General features: G+C 40.0%; 2 protein-coding genes across 3 annotated transcripts in view; one reads left to right on the forward strand and one right to left on the reverse strand.

Annotated features, from left to right (window-relative positions):
• LOC112218087 (polypeptide N-acetylgalactosaminyltransferase 14) overlaps positions 1–12378 on the reverse strand; it is a 113160-nt gene extending 100782 nt beyond the window's left edge. Inside the window, exon 1 of the mRNA XM_042300763.1 lies at positions 11983–12378. Coding sequence (XP_042156697.1) covers positions 11983–12114 — 132 coding nt within the window. The 5' untranslated portion in view covers positions 12115–12378. The remainder of the gene's footprint in view (positions 1–11982) is intronic.
• A 1647-nt stretch (positions 12379–14025) lies between these two features.
• The window catches only part of LOC112217346 (EH domain-containing protein 3), a 33590-nt gene continuing 27653 nt past the window's right edge, over positions 14026–19962 (forward strand). The window contains exons 1-3 of one of the 2 annotated variants that reach the window (XM_042300765.1): positions 14026–14256; positions 14660–14857; positions 17871–18047. In XM_042300765.1, the coding sequence (XP_042156699.1) occupies positions 14255–14256; positions 14660–14857; positions 17871–18047 (377 nt within the window). In that variant the 5' untranslated portion in view covers positions 14026–14254. Of the gene's footprint in view, positions 14858–17870; positions 18048–19962 lie in introns of both variants that reach the window. The other variant, XM_042300764.1, reaches the window with a different exon arrangement.

Below are 19962 nucleotides of genomic sequence, written 5' to 3' on the forward strand. Positions count from 1 at the left end.
TCTCTTCATTTCTTATTTGGTGCTACTGTAGCCAGTGTTTATTTAGCCCAACACTGCAGAGCAGGGGTGTGTCAATACTGGTGACAAGACTATCTTCTAAAGGACGGAACACAATCAGGTACAACGACCACCTTTTACATTGTTTTCTGGTTGCACCAATCTACCTCTGTCTAATGCTTTCTCTCTTTTTCAATGGGTAATGTTGGCTTGCTGCAATACAGGGTGGAGAAAACACAGTCAGTCATATGAATCATTGCAGCAGTGGGAGGAGAGCAAGAGGACGTGATATTGGTCTGGCAGCTGTTACGTGGAATGTGCTGTTTTCTGTGTGTGTGTGTGTGTGTGTGTGTGTGTGTGTGTGTGTGTGTGTGTGTGTGTGTGTGTGTGTGTGTGTGTGTGTGTGTGTGTGTGTGTGTGTGTGCATGCGTGCGCGCATTACATATACAGTTGAAGTCGTAAGTTTACATACACTTAGGTTGGAGTCATTAAAACTCGTTTTTCAACCACTCCACAAATTTCTTGTTAACAAACTATAGTTTTGGCAAGTCGGTCAGGACATCTACTTTGTGCATGACACAAGTCATTTTTACAACAATTGTTTACAGACAGATTATTTCACTTATAACTCACTGTATCACAATTCCAGTGGGTCAGAAGTTTACATACACTAAGTTGACTGTGCCTTTAAACAGCTTGGAAAATTCCAGAAAATGATGTCATGGCTTTAGAAGCTTCTGATAGGCTAATTGACATCATTTGAGTCAATTGGAGGTGTACCTGTGGATGTATTTCAAGGCCTACCTTCAAACTCAGTGCCTCTTTGCTTGACAGCATGGGAAAATCAAAAGAAATCAGCCAAGACCAAGACAGAAAAAAAAATTGTAGACCTCCACATGTCTGGTTGGGAGCAATTTCCAAACGCCTGAAGGTACCACGTTCATCTGTACAGATGATGAACGTACTTTGGTGCGAAAAGTGCAAATCAATCCCAGAACAACAGCAAAGTACCTTGTGAAGATGCTGGAGGAAACAGGTACAAAAGTATCTATATCCACAGTAAAACGAGTCCTATATCGACATAACCTGAAAGGCCGCTCAGCAAGGAAGAAGCCACTGCTCCAAAACCGCCATAAAAAAGCCAGACTACGGTTTGCATTCATTCTCTCTACTATTATTCTGACATTTCACATTCTTAAAATAAAGTGGCGATCCTAACCGACATAAGACACTGAATTTTTACTAGGATTAAATGTCAGGAATTGTGAAAAACGGAGTTTAAATGTATTTGGCTAAGGTGTATGTAAACTTCTGACTTCAACTGTATGTGTCAAAAGCATGTCTAAATGTGGCAAGAGGTCAAGTATAAATCAAAGCAAACATAAATATTTGAGTGCTCCCTGAGCAGGCCTCCTTTCCGGGAACAGACAAGTGCTTTTTATCGCCAACGCACACACATTATAGATATTTTCACGTATCCATCATACCTTGTACCAAAGCATAATGGCATTCGAACATCCAACGGTTCCCTACATATAATATAAATAGCTCTCTCAGTCCCATGTCTCAATTCCCATGCAAATCAAATGGGTGAGTATAAAGTGAATCATTCGTTTGTCATTTCATTTTGTCACTGTAGCAGTGGAAACCCGTATCTTCAGGGCTAAGTGGGTCTAGTTCCAACATGCTGAAGAAGTGGAGCAAAAAATAAATAATCAACAACCGCATTTGAGGTACACAGCACTGGAAGCGATTTTGATCAATCGCATCTAAACCATACTGTATGAAAGCTGAGCCGGCTGATGTTTCTATTAAATATTCACTTTGATTCCCGTTTTGCTTTTCTGCATTTGGCGTCTGGAGAAAGCAACCTCTCCATTTTTTTAACCAGCATAAACACACCAAATGTGTTTGTCAGAGAGTTTGACTCTTGCCTCTTTTGATCACTGAGGCACTGGGGTTTAGCAGGCCTACTAAGGTTCTGTGTTCTGGTTGACAACTTGTTGACTTTGCCATGATTGGCTGCTGCATGTGGTCCACTTGAAATGAATGGAAATGGAAATTGGATGTATGGAGTGCAGACTTCTTACAGAAATACCATACTAATAAGTGAGTCATTTCTAACTGGTAACCCTGTGGGTGACTCCACTCCAGGGCAGGATGTACAGTATATAATGGTCCCTGTGCTGCGTTTCAAGCTGAATAGGCACCTAAGAGGCTACTTGAATCTAATTTTGTTAAGTTTAGAAAATCTATTCGGGGAGGGGGACATAGCGAACACAGCTGAATATCTGAGAGCCATGCAACATGTTCTCCTTTACTAAGGTCAAGAAAATGAAAAAACAATAAAAGCGCATCAAGGTTTCTATGGTAGAAATTCTCTCCCTGTTGCTGCCTGTGCTGCCACTGCATCCCGGGCTCCAAATAGAATTATAGAGCATGTCTTTCAAGCTGGGGGGACAATAAAGCAACAGAAAATTCCAGGTGGCCCCCCCCTTCCAGCAGGCTTCAGAAGAACATCAGTGGTGAGATTATCAAAGCGGCTGCGGGCAACAGACCGAAAAACTAATAACTGGGGCGCTTCCTTGCCGGACACAGGTCTCTGAGTGTTATTTTGGTAGCTGGGAGAGAAATTGTCTGAAAGGCAATAAGCTGAATAGCCCCCCATATTAACTAAATTCACACAAATGTGCCAGCACCCAGGCATCAAGGTGTATAGACTTTGTGTGCCTCTAAATCCTTTTCATTATAACCTCAGATTCAGGCAGTGTTTGAGCTGAGCCTGAGTTGAGAGACATCTGCTGGGCTTTCATAAAGTTAGAAGAAATATCCATATTTTTTCACTCTGGGAAAAAAAAACTGTTGATCACACAAAAGTAAAATGTTCATATTCAGCAATCCAATTGGTAACACTTTTTCCTCTATTCAAGAGAGATGTAACAAACTATCATTTTATTACATGGCTATATACTGTGTATATACATTCTTAATCATCAAACAAACAACAACAATCCCTGAAGGTGAATTTCATTTTTCATTTTCTCTTAGCTTTATTCTGAGGTTTGATTCATGTGTGAGGCCATCTACATGAATCATCTATGATGTAACTCTGCTCACAGACACACTATGAAAGCTCAATGTGTGACAGCGAACACTGCAGATTCTCAGCTCTAAAACCGTCCGCTTAACGGCACCAATTTCTCAGGGAAATACCAAACGTGACAAGTTAGTTTATTCCTTTCACTTAGGTGTGTGATCCCTCTCCACTGTCAACATCTTCCTCACTGACTCCGGTTGAAATCAGACTCTTTCACATCAATGACTTCAAACAAAAAGAAGGTGGTACGTTCTCTTCTCTAAATGGTTTGATTTGCTCTTTGTCACTATTCTGTCTTTAGAACGTCACTCGCTCTGGCTAGCGCATTGAGAAATAGCTCTAGCAGCACTGACTAAATAAGATTGATGCCTCAATCCTTGGGAGATAAAGGTGAAAATTACAAATGTGCAGCAAAAGCAGACATTTTCTAGGGAGAGCGAAAAACACATTGGTTACAACTGACAGCCCATTTAGAATAAATGTATATAATTTTTCCATAGTCTAGACAGAATCCCATCAGCCCTGTTTGAATGTTTCAGCATTTCAGCAGCAGCAGTGTTGTGCCATTACAATGCTGTATGGGTGGGAAAGTTATTATCAAGCAGGCAATATGTGTGTGTGTGTGTGTGTGTGTGTGTGTGTGTGTGTGTGTGTGTGTGTGTGTGTGTGTGCTGTGTGTGTGTGTGTGTGTGTGTGTGTGTGTGTGTGTGTGTGTGTGTGTGTGTGTGTTGTGTGTGTGTGTGTGAGGATGGTATGATTTATTGATCTACTCCTCATAATAGGGGGAATAACTCCTCCGGGCATGGTAATGACTGCAAAACAGCCCTATCACAGCACTTAGCTAAGAGTAACAGTCTAACAGCCTCTGCTAAGGCAATTTCTTTCAATATCAAACTGGGAATAGCAAAATGATTAACACATATTAAATGAGGCGTGCTACTGTTTTTCTCTTTAACAGGAGATGGGTTTTGGGTAACACTCTGAGAGTAAATAATAAAAAGGACTCTGCATATTTTGCTAAGTGTTTAAGTGTTTTCATAGTTCCTTCAGTCGATCCCATCCTGCTTGCCTAAGGCTTACAATAATACTCACTTTTTACACTTACTGTGCAAACACCACGTCAGAGAAAATGAAAGACCTTGTGCACAAGGACAGTGCCTCCTTTCAATGGCTACCCTATAACCACAAACACTCGCTCCCTTCAAGATGACTCAATATCCCATAGTTTGACTCCATCCACAGTAATCCTAGCACATTCATATAACACCTACTGTACCAATCCTGAAGATGTGGTTTGGCAATCCTTACATGTAAAACATATTCATTCCCAGCTTCAGTCATTTTCATCCTCAGAACTCATTTTATTTATCCCTCGTTGCTCTACTAGCAATGGGAAAAATAACAAAAATTCAATTTCATACGAGGTAGAAATGTGTCATTCCAATCATGTGGACGAGAGCATTCGGGAGTCATTGGCATTGTGATACAAAAGCGGAACACTGTGATTGGAACATCTGTCTTGTTTGTTCACCAGGTGAGAGTTACATTGGGAACAGACATGACATGAGAAATAACAGAGTTGTTGAGAGCTGGAGGAATGTAAGGTAGGTAAGGTAAGGTTATTTTATGACATAGAGGGAAAAATAGAAGAACCCAGTATGGCTGAGAAAAACACACGCCGTGTCTATGAGAATTGTTCTCCTGAAAACAATCATTGTGTGCTATACATCCTACGAGTCATTTAAGTTTACAGTACAACTTAAAAACATAATAATGACCCAATTATCCTAAGGTTACATAGTAGTTAGATTCCCCACACACAGCTCCAGGCGAGTCTCAACCACATGCCAAGCACCGTACAAACTTAAGCTTCAGAAAAGTGTGCTGCTGAAATGCCACACAGAAAGACGCATAATAAAAGCCTAGCGGCAGACAACTGATTCAGAAAAGAAAAGTATATCGTTGGGGATGAAAAGGCTGAGCGAGATCCCCTATGGGATCTGTGCTTTGTGCTGCACAAGCTTCCTCTGCAGAACAGCTCCCAATCTGCATCAGGAATAGCTCAAAGACCCCCAAAAGACAGAGCTTGAGGGGGAAGAGAAACTGCTGTGTTCTTCAAAGGAAGGATGAATCCATGCTCTGCTATAGATATCCTTAGGCAGTCTGCAGCTTTTATTGTTCACAAAGCAGCTAGGTAAACAAACCTACATGGTCTTCTGAGATAGATGGGAGGGGTTGAGGGTAGCTGAAGGATGTGACTAAAAACAAACAAAAGATAGCTATTGTAAAATATACAGTGTCTGTAAAATGTATATAGTACGTATACACTATATTATGGTAGTAGAAGTCTAAGTGTTGTTGTCCATTAGTTTACTCCAATTAGGGGAGGGGTGGTAGGGTTACGGGAAAATAATAAAGGAAAATATTTGTTTTTAAGTATATATTTTATATATACAGTACCAGTCAAAAGTATGGACACAGCTACTCATTCAAGAGTTTTCCTTTATTTTTTTACTATTTTCTACATTGTAGAATAATAGTGAAAACATCAAAACTATGAAATAACACATATGGAATCATGTAGTAACCAAAAAGGTTATAAACAAATCAAAATACATTTTATATTTGAGATTCTACAAAGTAGCCAACTTTGCCTTGACGACAGCTTTGGACACTCTTGGCATTCTCTCAAACCAGCTTCATGAGGTAGTCACCTGAAATGCATTTCAATTAACATGTTAAAGTGTGCCATGTTCAAGGTTCATTTATGGAATTTCTTTCCTTTTTAATGTGTTTGTGCCGTGACTTCCGCGGAAGTCGGTTCCTCTCCTTGCTCGGGTGGCGCTCGGCGGTCTTCTAACCATCATCAATCCACTTTTCATTTTCCATTTGTTTTGTCTTGTCTTCTCACACACCTGGTCTTAATATCCCTCATTACTTGTTGTGTATTACATGTTGTGTACCCTCCATGTCTTTGTGCGGAATTGTTTATTGTAAGTGCATGTGCACATTTTCTCTGGTGCGCGACGGGTTTTGTACCCATTTGTTTATTGTTCTGGTTTCCGGTGGTTTTATGAATAAAACTGCCCCGTTGATTACCCAGTTTTGCTCTCCTGCGCCTGACTTCCCTGTCGCCAGGTACGCACTCCCTTACAGTTTGAGCCAAATAGTTGTGTTAACAACCTAGGGGTGGTATACAGAAGATAGCCCTGTTTGGTAAAAGACCAAGTCCATATTACGGCAAGAACAGCTTAAATAAGCATTAGAGAAATGACAGTCCATCATTACTTTAAGACATGAAGGTAAGTCAATATGGAACATTTCAAGAACTTTGAAAGTTTCTTCAAGTACAGTCTCAAAAACTATCAAGCGCTATGATGAAACTGGCTCTCATGATGACAGCCACAGGAAAGGAAGACCCAGATTACCTCTGCTGCAGAGGATAAGTTCCTTAGAGTTACCAGTCTCAGAAATTGCAGCCCAAATAAATGCTTCAGAGTTCAAGTAACAGACACATCTCAACATCAACTGTTCAGAGGAGACTGTGTCAATCAGGCCTTCGTGGTCTAATTGCTGCAAAGAAACCACTACTAAAGAACACCAATAAGAAGAAGAGACAAAATATGAGCAATGGACATTAGACCGGTGGATATCTGTCCTTTGGTCTGATGAGTCCAAATGTTCGATTTTTGGTTCCAACCGCAGTGTCTTTGTGAGACGCAGAGTAGGTGAACGGATGATCTCCACATGTGTGGATCCCACCGTGAAGCATAGAGAAGGAGGTTTGATGGTGCTTTGCTGGTGACACTGTCAGTGATTTATTTACAATTCAAGGCACACTTAACCAGCATGGCTACCACAACATTCTGCAGTGATACGCCATCCCATCTGGTTTGCGCTTAGTGGGACTATTATTTGTTTTTCAACAGAACTATGACCCATAACACACCTCCAGGCTGTGTAAGGGCTATTTGATCAAGAAGGAGAGTGATGGAGTGCTGTGTCAGATGACCTGGCCTCCACAACCCAATTGGGATGAGTTGGACCTCAGAGTGAAGGAAAAGCAGCCAACAAGTGCTCAGCATATGTGGGAACTCCTTCAAGATGGTTGGAAAAGCAATCCTCATGAAGCTGGTTCAGAGAATGCCAAGAGTGTTTAAAGCTGTCATCAAGGAAAAGGGTGGCTACTTTGAAGAATCTCAAATGTAAATATATTTTGATTGATTTAGTTATTGGTTATTACATGATTTCATATGTGTTATTTCCTAGTTTTGATGTCATCTATTATTCTGCAATGTAGAAAATAGTAAAAAGAAAGAAAAACCGTGGAATAAGTAGGTGTGTCCAAACTTTTGACTGGTACTGTATATTTAACATAAATATATATGGGGGACTGGAAATGATACAGACATTTACATTAATGGAAGCCACACTCTATCTGCAGTATTAAAGCTGATCTACCCCCTGACAAAATGTCATTCAAAAATAAACTACGTGGTGAGAGTACACTGAGTGGGAATATTGCATTTGCATTTGAATGACAGATACCCACAATGTATGTTTTATTATCTGTGCAGCAGCATTTCCCACAGACTACCCATTTTTCTGGTCTGCTTACTCTACAAATCATTTCTTACAAGTCCTCAACCCATTACTCAGCGTCTTGAAAATATTTTTGATTTATTTCAACGTTTTACCCAACGTTGAAACTCATCAGCATGACCATTCCAACTTGAAACTTTACTCCAGAAACCCAAACACCATCTCAGACTAAAACATACTTGTCACGACTTCGGCCGAAGTTGGTCCCTCTCCTTCTTCAGGCGGTGTTCGGCGGTCGACGTCACCGGCTTTCTCGACACCACCGATCTATGTTTCATTTTCGTTTTGTTTTGTCTTGATCATACACACCTGGTTTCTATTCCATTAAATATGTTCCTTAATTAACCCTCTGATTTCCCTCTCTGTATTGTTTGTCGTGTGGGTTCTCGTTGTTCGTGCTTGGGATTATTGTATTTGTTCCTTGTTGGAATCTGACTTTTTTTGGAGTAAACTTTGGATGATTACTCAGAACTGTGCCCTGCGCCTGACTCTGCATTTTTTTTTTTTCATTTTACCAACGTCCTAACAGTACTCAGTTGATAGAGGCCCTTCAATTGGCCAGTGTTGATTTTTCAGTGTAACATTTCTAGTGTTGATTCCAGAATTAAATTCACTTCGTAACAGTGAAATTAACAGTCAAGTAAATCTACATTTTAGAGAGTAAAACATTCCCATCAAAACCTAACCAATCATTGTTATAGTTTTCAGCAGGCTCTACTTCAGGGAGATTTTTTTAGGATTTAATATCTGTGTTTTTGCTTGTACATTGATTGATTGATTAATCTTATGATACACATAGATACATAACAAATGTTTCTAAACTAATCCAATCAGTTAGTTAGATTGATTGCACTGTTACTGAAATGGTTGTTCCAGTTTAAATGGTTTAGGCAGTCTTCTTAACACATTTCTTAAACCCTTGACAGTCATTCTGAATGCAGGGTGTGGGTGAATGTAAATTCCAACTGTTGGATATCCTAACAGTGTTTGGATTCCAATAGGAATTAAACATCACTTTGCAAGCCAGCATAATGTGACTTGCAGGCCTGGTGTTGCCTGTAAACCAGGAGTTTCTTAACACCACTGTGTTAGGTTAAAGTTAGGCCATTGAAGTAAGGCCTTATGATATATGTATTGTATTGTCATAGAGTTACATTTTAATAATAGCATTCGCCCTGGTACTCTGTTGGTGAAAGCCACAGGCCTTTAAAAGGAAAGAACTTTCGATTTGAAATCTATTGGACACATTAGCAAACTTGAGGGAATCCTATTTGAGTCAGAAAAGGATATTCATAGGATAGGTAAGATATAAAAAACCTTGCAGAGACCCTATCCAACTGACAATCTCTTAAAAAATATATATAAACTATTGGAACCAAGACTTAAAAATAACTGATATTGGTACAATATTTTTATTTAACCTTTATTTAACTAGGCAAGTCAGTTAAGAAAAGTTATTATTTTACAATAACGGCCTACCCCGGCCAAACCCTCCACTAACCCGAACGACGCTGGGCCAATTGTGCACCGCCTTATGGGACTCCCGATCACAGCCGGTTGTGATACAGCCTGGAATCAAACCAGGGTCTGTAGTGGTGCCTCTAGCACTGAGATGCAAATGAACCGAAAATGGACGCTTAATCCAGTATATACGAATGTAGAGAATTTATAACACAAGGGACCAAATTCAGAAAATCTACAGCACAATGGCAGAGTCATGTCTTATGTGTAAACTAACAATGACTCAATAATCCATGCCTTTTGGGAATGCTATAAACTCTAAATGTTATGGGCGGAGTTAGAAAGTTGGCTGTCCGAAGTATTACAATTTAAATGTACTTTTAATCCATCTGTCTGCATATTTCAGGACATGGCACATGAGGGTGCAGTGAGATACCAGATGGGTTGGACGATACTTTTCTCGTCAATCATCTTGAAAAAAGGCTATACTTAAAAACTGGAAATCAACCAATCCTCTATCGTTAACACAATGGAAGGGTCAACTGCTTTATTATCTAAATGTTGAAAGTGTGTGGGCGATGAAGAGAAACAAAGTGGTGCAGTTTGAGGTCATGTGGCGGAGAGTGATGCAGGCGCTGAAGATGGGGGTATGAGCAGGTGGATATGGGCAGGGGTGGTGTCGCGGATGTTTCTGTGCATTTGTATGTTTATGTTTTGTAAATAATAAAATAAGGAAAGAATTTTATAACCACGTCTCTGTCGGTAACAAATACAGTCATGTGTGGTAACTCTACAATTCACTCAAATAAAAAAGGCACCCTGGGTAATATGCAAACTGGGATTTACCCCAGGGGTCTCAAACTCATTCCATGAAGGGCCTAGTATCTGCTGGTTTTAGTTTTTACCTTTCAATTAAGACCTAGACAACCAGGTGAGGGGAGTTCCTTACTAATGAGTGACCTTAATTCATCAATCAAGTATAAGGAAGGAGTGAAAACCCACACATACTCAAAGTGAGTCAAGTCTACTCTAAATCAAGTGTTATGTTTTACACTGTAGGTGCTGCATATTACTCTACAGTAGAATTATGCAAACATCATAATCAAGTTCATTGGAACACTTTAACAGTTGAATGGGGAACACTGCAACAGAGTTAAATCTTTAAAACCTTCAAAGGTGTTATTTTAAAACCAGTTCAGTGGGAGTCGTGTTACCGGTAAATAGCGTACATTTGACACTTTCCAAGTTAAATGGAGAACACTGCAACAGAATTCAATCTTTAACACTTTCAAAAGTGTTATTTTAAAACCAGTACAGTGGGAATCATACGTTCCACTGAAAATAGTGTACATTTAACACTTTCCGAGTGAAATGTACACCATTGATTTTGGTGTGTACCATTTTGAAACTGAATCATCAATCCAGCCGAGTGCCTACATCACAAGTGTAATTCCACCATTCAGCTCCCACACTGAAAAGCACTCACTTCCTCATTTGCCTGAGGAATTCGGAGTGGCACACAACACTTTTAGCAGTAAGCTTTTGAAAACCCCCCAGATATACCACAATAACTGGACCACAAAATATGATCAAATCTGTCTTCTGCACTGCACAAAACAAGTTATACTTCAGGGGGGAAAGCAGCAATGGTTTCATTAAAGCTGCCTTTATAAAACAGGAGTATTAGGCATAGAAATGTGTCGGCTGTAAAAAAAAAGGTTACATCTTTGATGGCTGTAATTGCCCCAGTCTGACTGTCTTGGTAAAGGTAGACAGTGTTATTCCATCGCATTATGTCCTTCAGCTCATTCCAAATGTATTTTCACACAGGGACCACCTATTACAAGTCAATGATTGAACCTATTGTCTGATAATGCTGCATTTTCAGACACAAGTACAGAACATCTAAGACCAGGTGGCTATAAAGGGCCAATAGGCAGAAATTCATGGATACAGTTTAAATTATGTTAACAACAGATTGAGGAATTGAGGAATTCGTGTATTTGAGGAATTCATGTATCAGTGTGTAATAACTTGTGCAAGATGCATTTCATAGGCTATCGGGTGTTTATTCCGTTGAATATTATATGATTACTTACAACTGTATCTTCCCTTCTTCTTTTCACTTTGGAACGTACAGCAATCTCATCTAAACATCAATAAACTGCTTATAAACACATTATTATGTATCCTGATGCCTAGTCACTTTACCCCTATACATATCTATAACTATCACTCCAGTATCCCTGCACATTGTACATGCTTTATGATACCGGAACTGACTGACCCTGTATATCGTATGCTTACGTTTCTCGTGTTCTTCTTATATCTTATTTTTGATTTCTTGTGTGTTTTTGTTCAACCTAATGTTATTTTTAGTTTTACATTGCTATTAATTGCTGCATTTTTGGAGTTTTAGAGCTAGCAAGAAAGGCATTTCACTGTACTTGTGGGTGACATTAAAACCTGAAACTTTTAACCACTTGAAACTGCACTTTGCACTAGATTATGTATGCAGACAAATTCATTCGATCCTGAATTTTTTTAAAGTTAGGAAAAACTGGTTGTATGTAGTCTGCAAACTTCTAGAAAGCAATATAGAGAGGGAGCCGTGATACTCTTTCTGCATATAGCTCCGTGGAAATTCTGACACCCTCTCAAACCTCATTAAATATTTTCCTAGAAACACGCATTACCTGCGCGCACCTAGCACTCTTCTGTATATTGGTACAAGTTTAGACTACACAACTGCTAAATGCATAGGAAGTGATATTGTGTGATATAGGGAAAATGATTATCGAATAAGAACTGATAGTGTTGCTTACCTTTCCGTACTGTGCATCTTTAGTCCCCAGGTCCGATACTTTCTGCCTACTTAAGAGTATCAAATACAGTAGTGCAGCAATCCAACAAAGCACCACCAATGCCAAAGTCAGCTTTCGGGAAAGCCGTTTCATTTTCCTATGAGTTACTGGAGCAGATATCCCCGCTTTATTGGCGCTGGGCAATCTACGAGAAGCACATTTCTAGGAATTCTATGAAAGTCGGTTGTGGAGACGTGGTTTTGCGCGCTGCTCTCACATTCTCTGGTTCTCTTCTCGAGCGCTGCACACTCGCTCCAGACGCATTCCCTGGTTACGAGAATGTATATGACGGGACTGGTAGTAGGCTGTTACAATAGCGATGACTCGCTGGAGCTACGAAGTACTATACTGGAATCCGTCCAGCTCGATAAAAATCAGCCGGTTGGGGGTATCTATAAAATCGAATGGGTTTAGCACCACCTACCGTGTAAATCATAATGTACAAGGTTCTGTAGTCTATTGTACTTGCAATGTATGTATGCAGTAATAGATATCGTCTATAATCAACCATGCAGCCTAATTAATCTCAAGGTTTTTTTTACAGAGTTATGGGTTATTATAATACTGGTGACCCAGCTAGGTCACCCGTGATACATGCCAGTATTCGACGTTCATCAATGTCTGAAGATATCGGGAGACAATGTGGAAACCGGCCACTAGGGGTAACAGTGAGCGAGGTTCCCTTCAAGTAGGTTTCGGTTTTGCTAGGTTATTGTGGATGGGGATGGTGGACCGGTGGCAGCATCTGATTCCAAAGGTTGTCAATTCGAATCTAGCAATAGAAAGTTGTTTTTAGTTTTAAGCCTTTCCCAAATCTTAACCCTTACGTTAACCATTGGGAGTTTTTGGCTAACCTTAAGCTTTCGGAATGAATGCCCAAACTTAACCCTAACCTTAACCCTAACAAATTCTGAGGTAGTGCATAAACTTAACCTGAAACACTTCGGAATGTGACATTTGCAACAACTTTGCAATGTTATGTTTGAGAAACATGGATGTATGTCTAATTCTGACGTGAGCCTGTGAGAGCTAGTTGCAGTGACCATTGGACAGGTGGGACTAGGTCTGGTGACAAAAAAGAACAAATAGATTAGAACAGAAAATATCTTCAAATCAAATCACATTTTATTTGTCACATACACATGGTTAGCAGATGTTGATCTTGATCTTGATCTCGATCTTGATTGACAATTCCCGAAATTCATCCTATATATTGTGCTGTACTTTTGATATTGACTAATCTCACTTCGATTTACTTCTAAACTGAATTTACAGACCTTACAAAAATAGCAAACGGATCAAAAAAGTATTATCTTGTTGCACCATCTAGTGGTGGTCTATCGTCGAATAATCCATAAACCATCAACTATTGTATGCTTAAATGTTGTCCAGCAGGTGTCATACTGGTATGTAGAATAGACTGTAAGGGAAAGGATAGATGTCTCGCTATGGTCTCTGCCCATCTCTCTAAATTTGGACAATTGTGTCTCTACAACTTTTGACATCACTGTAGACAGTACATTCTACACCGTAGGCCTACAATAGACTTGAGACAGTTACGTTGTATCCTCTCCTCAATTTAGTTCCATTGTGCTCTCCTTTAATTGTGGGCTGCATCATAAGGACACTTTTTTTGTGACACTTTTGTATTTTCTATTTTTATTAAAGAGAAGATTTTATTACAATATTGTTTTTATATAAAGTCAACACTTTATATATTTGCGCGTACCAGTATATATATATATATACTGACACAAGCAATATATGTGTCGGTATATGGAAATGTTGACATGGATCTTTTCTATTTTCTTTAGTAATGTAAGATGTAAGATTGTTATAAACCATAAACTTGCAATTTATGACTGATACAATGTGTATAGCAATTTTGCGATCACCCATTGTTTGTTACGTTGTATTACCACTAGAGGAGCATCAACAATGAGATGCTAGTGGTCCCTCATCCGCTAATATGGCGCTGCCATCACTGCCTTCAGTCGCTGTAATACTGGGTGGGGTTTTGCCAGTAGTTGGGCATTTCCTTTCGGATTAAATTTCGTTGTCAGACTGGTATTTAAATATGCTGCAGTAACGAAGCCGGGGAAGCCAGTGGAAACCAGTGACCGCTCAAGATTCTACGCTATATTATACCTGTATTATTGTTTTCTTCATTTGATTCGAAAAAAGTATATTATATAGAACAGTATTTTGAAGATTCAACCGCGTCAGAATTCAAATGTAAGACGACATCACAATTTGCCAGCTTGAAACGTGGATCATTTTTGGGATTCCTCTACAGTTTGAATGAAAATCGTGCTTTTTAGCTGTGATATGTAAATGTGCATGTAAAAATGACTTAGGATCACTAGTATGTGTTTAGTCTAGCCAAGTTACTGGCTTATAGTGGTCTGTGCATCTTTGTCTCGTGTTTGGCCTGTAAAGACTTGGGGAACGCTTTCCATTCAAGGATATGTCTGCATAATATTTGATTGAAAGAAAAAACAAACCATCTACTAAACCAGTAAGAAAGAGATCATCCGAATTATTTTAATAGAAAAAGCACCAATAGAGGTCCCTATAGAGTATAAGATTGTCCATTGTCGAATTGCATCATGTTCAGCTGGTTGGGTACCGATGACAGGAGGAAGAAGGATCCTGAGGTCTTTCAGACAGTCAGCGATGGCCTCAAGAAGCTCTACAAAACCAAGCTGTTACCCTTGGAGGAACACTACAAATTCCACGAATTCCACTCGCCCGCCTTAGAGGATGCCGACTTCGACAACAAGCCCATGGTTCTCCTTGTGGGGCAGTATTCCACTGGAAAGACCAGCTTCATACGGTACGTCTGTGTTTGAAATGTGGGTGCTTTGGTTGCCGGTCAGTAGGCCAAAACACTAGTGAGTTTTGTGCACTGATATGCAAAGAGGGGACGTTACATGCATGGCAGGCACTGCATATGTAGAGTTTGATGCAACAAGTTGATTTTTATTGTAGTACAAATGATCCTAGAAAGAGACATCTGTTAGTGTTTGGGTTGACTGGATTCCTGTTCAACCTTGGGCAGATGCAGGTCAAATGTTGACATAGTCTGACTTAGGAGGGATGAGACACTCCAACAAACAAGAGAGCAACCTGCTGAGTTAGCATTCACCTATTATGGTATAGATGACTACAAAATGACAAGTACATTATGGAAATCTAGTGGTATTGCATAGTTATAGACATAGATCTACCTATTACTATCCTGTAATCCTCAATGCCATTTTGTGATTACATGTTACACTAATCATCTGCAATGTTCCCCTATAGTCACACCCATAACACAGGAATGTCAGCTGTTCCATTGATTTGTCTGTTAAACTAGTCCATGACCATAGAACAGATCATATTTCCAGCATTTAACTATGGACTGCTGTATGGCATGCCAACCATCTCACTTAGTGCTCATCAAAGGAATACAAGAGCAGATGGAAAATCTTGGACCCAAAAGCATGTGTTGGTCTCTCTGAGTCTACCACAAAGCAAACTTTGTCTTGGAGATGGGAGGCATATATAACTCTCCTTGTATCATTGTTTTTGTGGGGGCATGTTTTCCATATCCAAACTTTACTGGTGAGACTAAGTGAATCCCTCTAGCTGTGCAGTAATGCCAGTGAATACTAGTGCTTTTCCTGCTATCCCAAGGTCAGAAGTGAGATGCTGTCCTCTCGCTGATAAACCCTGCTGGTTCCAACCCTCTCATCAGCTCCCTTATTGCTATAGCAACATGTCACTAATAGTTTCCAGAGCGACTAGTCCAGGAGTTATAGAGAGGCGCGATAAGTTAGAGACATTAGTCTGGAATCATGTAGAGAATGCCCCTGGCCACTGGAAGCACTTACTGTGTATGATCAGCTTTAAAAGTCTGAAAAGCTTTGGGACACACTCACTTCCTATCCCCTTTAAGTTTGTACTATCTAAATGAGTTATTAGCTTTAGGGCGCTGTTACTTCATAGCCCTTCATAGATTGTAGTACTTATTTTCAAACGAGTTATCATGTTTGGGTTAAGTAATTGAATAGTAGGGCTTTGTTCTCATGCTTTTGAACGTGTGGGTGAGAATGACATTTGAGTGTGGGCTGGTTGATAGGGTTCTGTCTCAATCTGGCCATATAACTGGTCTTAATTAGGCAGGCCTTTAAAATCCACGGTGACATGCAAACAACATTCTGTAACCAGGTATGGTCGTGATCCCTTGGTATAGACAGAGGGAGAAATCCCTGAAATCCTCTGATTGATATCAGACATGCTAAATTCCAGGTATATCAATCCCTGGACAAGATTGGATTAAATATGGATCGCATGCCATCTGATAAAAATATCACACATCTAGGAGCTTTCTATATGATGATACTTTAGTTTTTTTGCTAAATAACTTTTTATACTTTATACTTATATTTTATGCTAAAGCCAAACCATACTCTATGTGCACCCACAATAGGAGTCCATTTCTAAAGTTGGAAACATTTGAATGTTTAATCAACTACGGTTCAGCACTGGCCAAGTCGATGATGGCTTTGTCCCACTGGGCACAGATGTCAATTCAGCATCTATTCCACATTGGTTCAATGTCATTTCATTGAAATGACATGGAAACGTTGTTGATTCAACCAATGTGTGCCCTGTGGGGTTTCCTATGCTGCCTGTCATGGTCCAGTCCACTGTCAGAGTTTCTAGAGCTAGCCTCTCTAATTGCTTTTTTATTTTACCTTTATTTACCTAGGCAAGTCAGTTAAGAACAAATTCTTATTTACAATGACCAGCTACCAAAAGGCAAAAGGCCTCCTGCGGGGGCAGGGGCTGGGATTGAAATACAAATAAATGAAATAAAGATATAGGACAAAGCACATCACGACAAGAGAGACAACACTACATAAAGAGAGACCTAAGACAACAACATACCTAATGGCTTGGGGATAGAGGAAGAGATGGGCGGGGCTAGTTGGGCTACTCTCCTTTTCTCTGTGATTTGTACCCTATGTGATTTGTACCCTATGCGAGGTCACTGTCCTGCAGGATAGGGCCATAGGCAGCGTCTTTAGTTTCCTGTGTGCATTGTTCATAGAGGACCTGCAGGCCTATGTGGCGGCTGCAGTAGGGAGAGTTGTTGGGAAAGCGCTAGGCCTGTGTTTGTGTGTGTGCTGACTCCTCAGTCCTCCGTGCTATGAAAGAACACAGGCCTTCTTTCCTCTCTGGTCTATCTCCTAACATGTGCGCTGTCCCTGTGCTCTCCATCAGGCCAGTTTCACTCTGCCTCCCTTCCTCTCACTGAAGCCTCAGTGGCAGAGCTGTGGGAAGGTTAAACATCTGGCTCTGGACAGTGCTGCTCATCTACTGTTGGCCTTTTACTGCGGCACTATATTATGGATTTAAACAGTGTCTACAGAGAGACCATACTAACTGGCACTGTTGACCCCTATGACAAGATGTGTGTAGCGTGGATATATAGAGTATCAGCTGGTTGACCTCACATCTGTTCGTGCTTTAAAGGTTTAAAGTAGTTTAAAAGGACAACTTCAGTTATAAATTGCTAGTATTTACAATTCAATGCATTTCTAGGATTCTGCACATTCTATACAATTATACTACATTTTTAAACATCTGTAATGTCAATTTGGACTGATTGACAATGAAACTCTTGACCGTGACCCTATAATTCAACAATGTTAGTATGTTCTTTTAAAAAGATAGTTAAGTATGATTTTACTTTGTAACTGGTAGGTGTACCTGGCCTGTAATGTAAAATGTAAACTAAGATAGTGGAGAAGAAAATAATGCATAAACAGACATCCATTTCTCCTATTACTCCCCAGATACCTGTTGGAGCAGGATTTCCCTGGAATGCGGATTGGGCCGGAGCCCACAACAGACTCCTTCATTGCAGTGATGCATGGAGACACGGAGGGGGTGATCCCTGGCAACGCCCTAGTTGTCGACCCCAAGAAACCCTTCAGGAAGCTCAACTCCTTCGGAAATGCCTTTCTCAACAGGTGAAACTATAGCAGTCCACATATAGTATTCTAGTTGGATGACTCAAGTTTTTATAGAAGGGTTGGTTGTTTAGCAACAAAACCGACACGTGCACAACTATGGTGCAAAACAGACGGGGTTGACTTAGACTGTTGACAACATGTAAACTATGTTTAGTCTCCAAATGTTTATTGGAAACGTAAGTACATTTGCACAATGAGCACTTGTTATCGCTCAAATACATTGTTACAGTTGTTGGTTAGCTAGCTAGCGAATTTCAACCATAGCATAGACATGATATCAGTCAAAACGCCTCAAAACAAGACACTAACAAGATACAGTGAACTAAAACGAACCACCTATGATTCCCCACATGGCAGGTTCTTGTGATTGTTGCTATCTGACCGTTCTGAATCACAACAACGCATGCCTTCTGGCCACATCCATGTGTGAACATATTTTTTGTGATGTTGTCAGCCAGCCCGTCTACACAGCATATGAAAACTCACATTTCTGATTTATTTTACGATGACTTGTTGTTTTTAGTGGCCTTATCCTAGATGACAGGGCAAATATTCAGTATCTTATTATCTTTCTCCCCCCAAAATAATTTTGTGCATCAGACAGAATGTGACAAAAACTCTAAAGGCCCCTGGAGAAGTTCTTCAAATTTGCTTTAAGTTTGTCGTTCCCCTCATTTTTTTCTGTGCTCAAATGCTAGAATATTTACCTAGCACTCTTCTAGTAATCATTGTGAGTGCTTCTCTGTGCTCTTGCTGAATTCCAATCAGTTTCAGAATACCATTTGATTTGAAATTCCAATATGTTTTGGAATACTCCTTTGTATAAAGTTGGCATGAAACTCAACATCCTTGAGGAAAGGAAAGGGAGGGAGGCGTAATGAGTACAGGAGCGAGAGTGAAAGTTAAGTTTAGCCTTTCTCAGCGGTTGCTGTGTTGAACTGTGTTTACCATGTCACAGGATGATATCATGACCAGAGACTCCTGAACCTGTCACACATGCTCTACATTCCACCTCTGATTGAATTTCACTCTGCTCACTGCTCAGGGTTTCCCTTAGTTGCAGACTGTCAGTGGGTCTGTTTGCTCTTTACAGTGCCGTCAGAAAGTATTCACGCTCCTTGACATTTTCCACATTTTCCAGCCTGAATTTAAAAAGGATTAAATCCAATACAACACATTACTGAGTACTACTCTACATATTTTCAAGCATAGTGGTGGCTGCATAATGTTTTGGGTATGCTTGTAATTGTTATGGACTTTGGAGTTTTTCAGGATAAAAAATAAACAGAATGGAGCTAAGCACAGGCAAAATCATAGAGGAAAACCTGGTTCAGTCTGCTTTCCACCAGACGCTGGGAGTTGAATTCACTTTTCAGTAGACAGGACAATAACCTAAAACACAAGGCCAAATATACACTGGAGTTGCTTACCAAGAAGACAGTAAATGTTCTTGAGTGGCCGGGTGACAATTTTGACTTAAATCTGCTTGAAAATCTATGGCAAGACTTAAAAATGGTTGTCTAGCAATGATCAACAACCAATTAGAAAGAGCTTGAATAATTTTTTAAAAGAATAATGGACAGATATTGTACAATCCAGGTGTGCAAAGCTCTTAGTTATGTAAATGAGATATTTCTCTATTTCATTTTCGATACATTTCCTAAAATCAAAATATATACATGTTTTCACTTTGTCATTATGGGGTATTGTGTGTAGATGGATGAAGAACTATTATATTTAAGACATGTGGAATAAGTCGAGGAGTATGAATACTTTCTGAAGGCACTGTGTCGACTGATCAACCCAGGGGGTTTCCACTGTAAGCACAAGGCTCAGTGTGTTTCCTGAGGGAGACGATAGGAATACAGGGCTTGTGATGGTTTCTGCAGGTGGCTCTGACAATGTTAAGGAG

The sequence above is a fragment of the Oncorhynchus tshawytscha genome, linkage group LG18, assembly GCF_018296145.1.
Source record: "Oncorhynchus tshawytscha isolate Ot180627B linkage group LG18, Otsh_v2.0, whole genome shotgun sequence".
Classification (NCBI taxonomy): domain Eukaryota; kingdom Metazoa; phylum Chordata; class Actinopteri; order Salmoniformes; family Salmonidae; genus Oncorhynchus; species Oncorhynchus tshawytscha.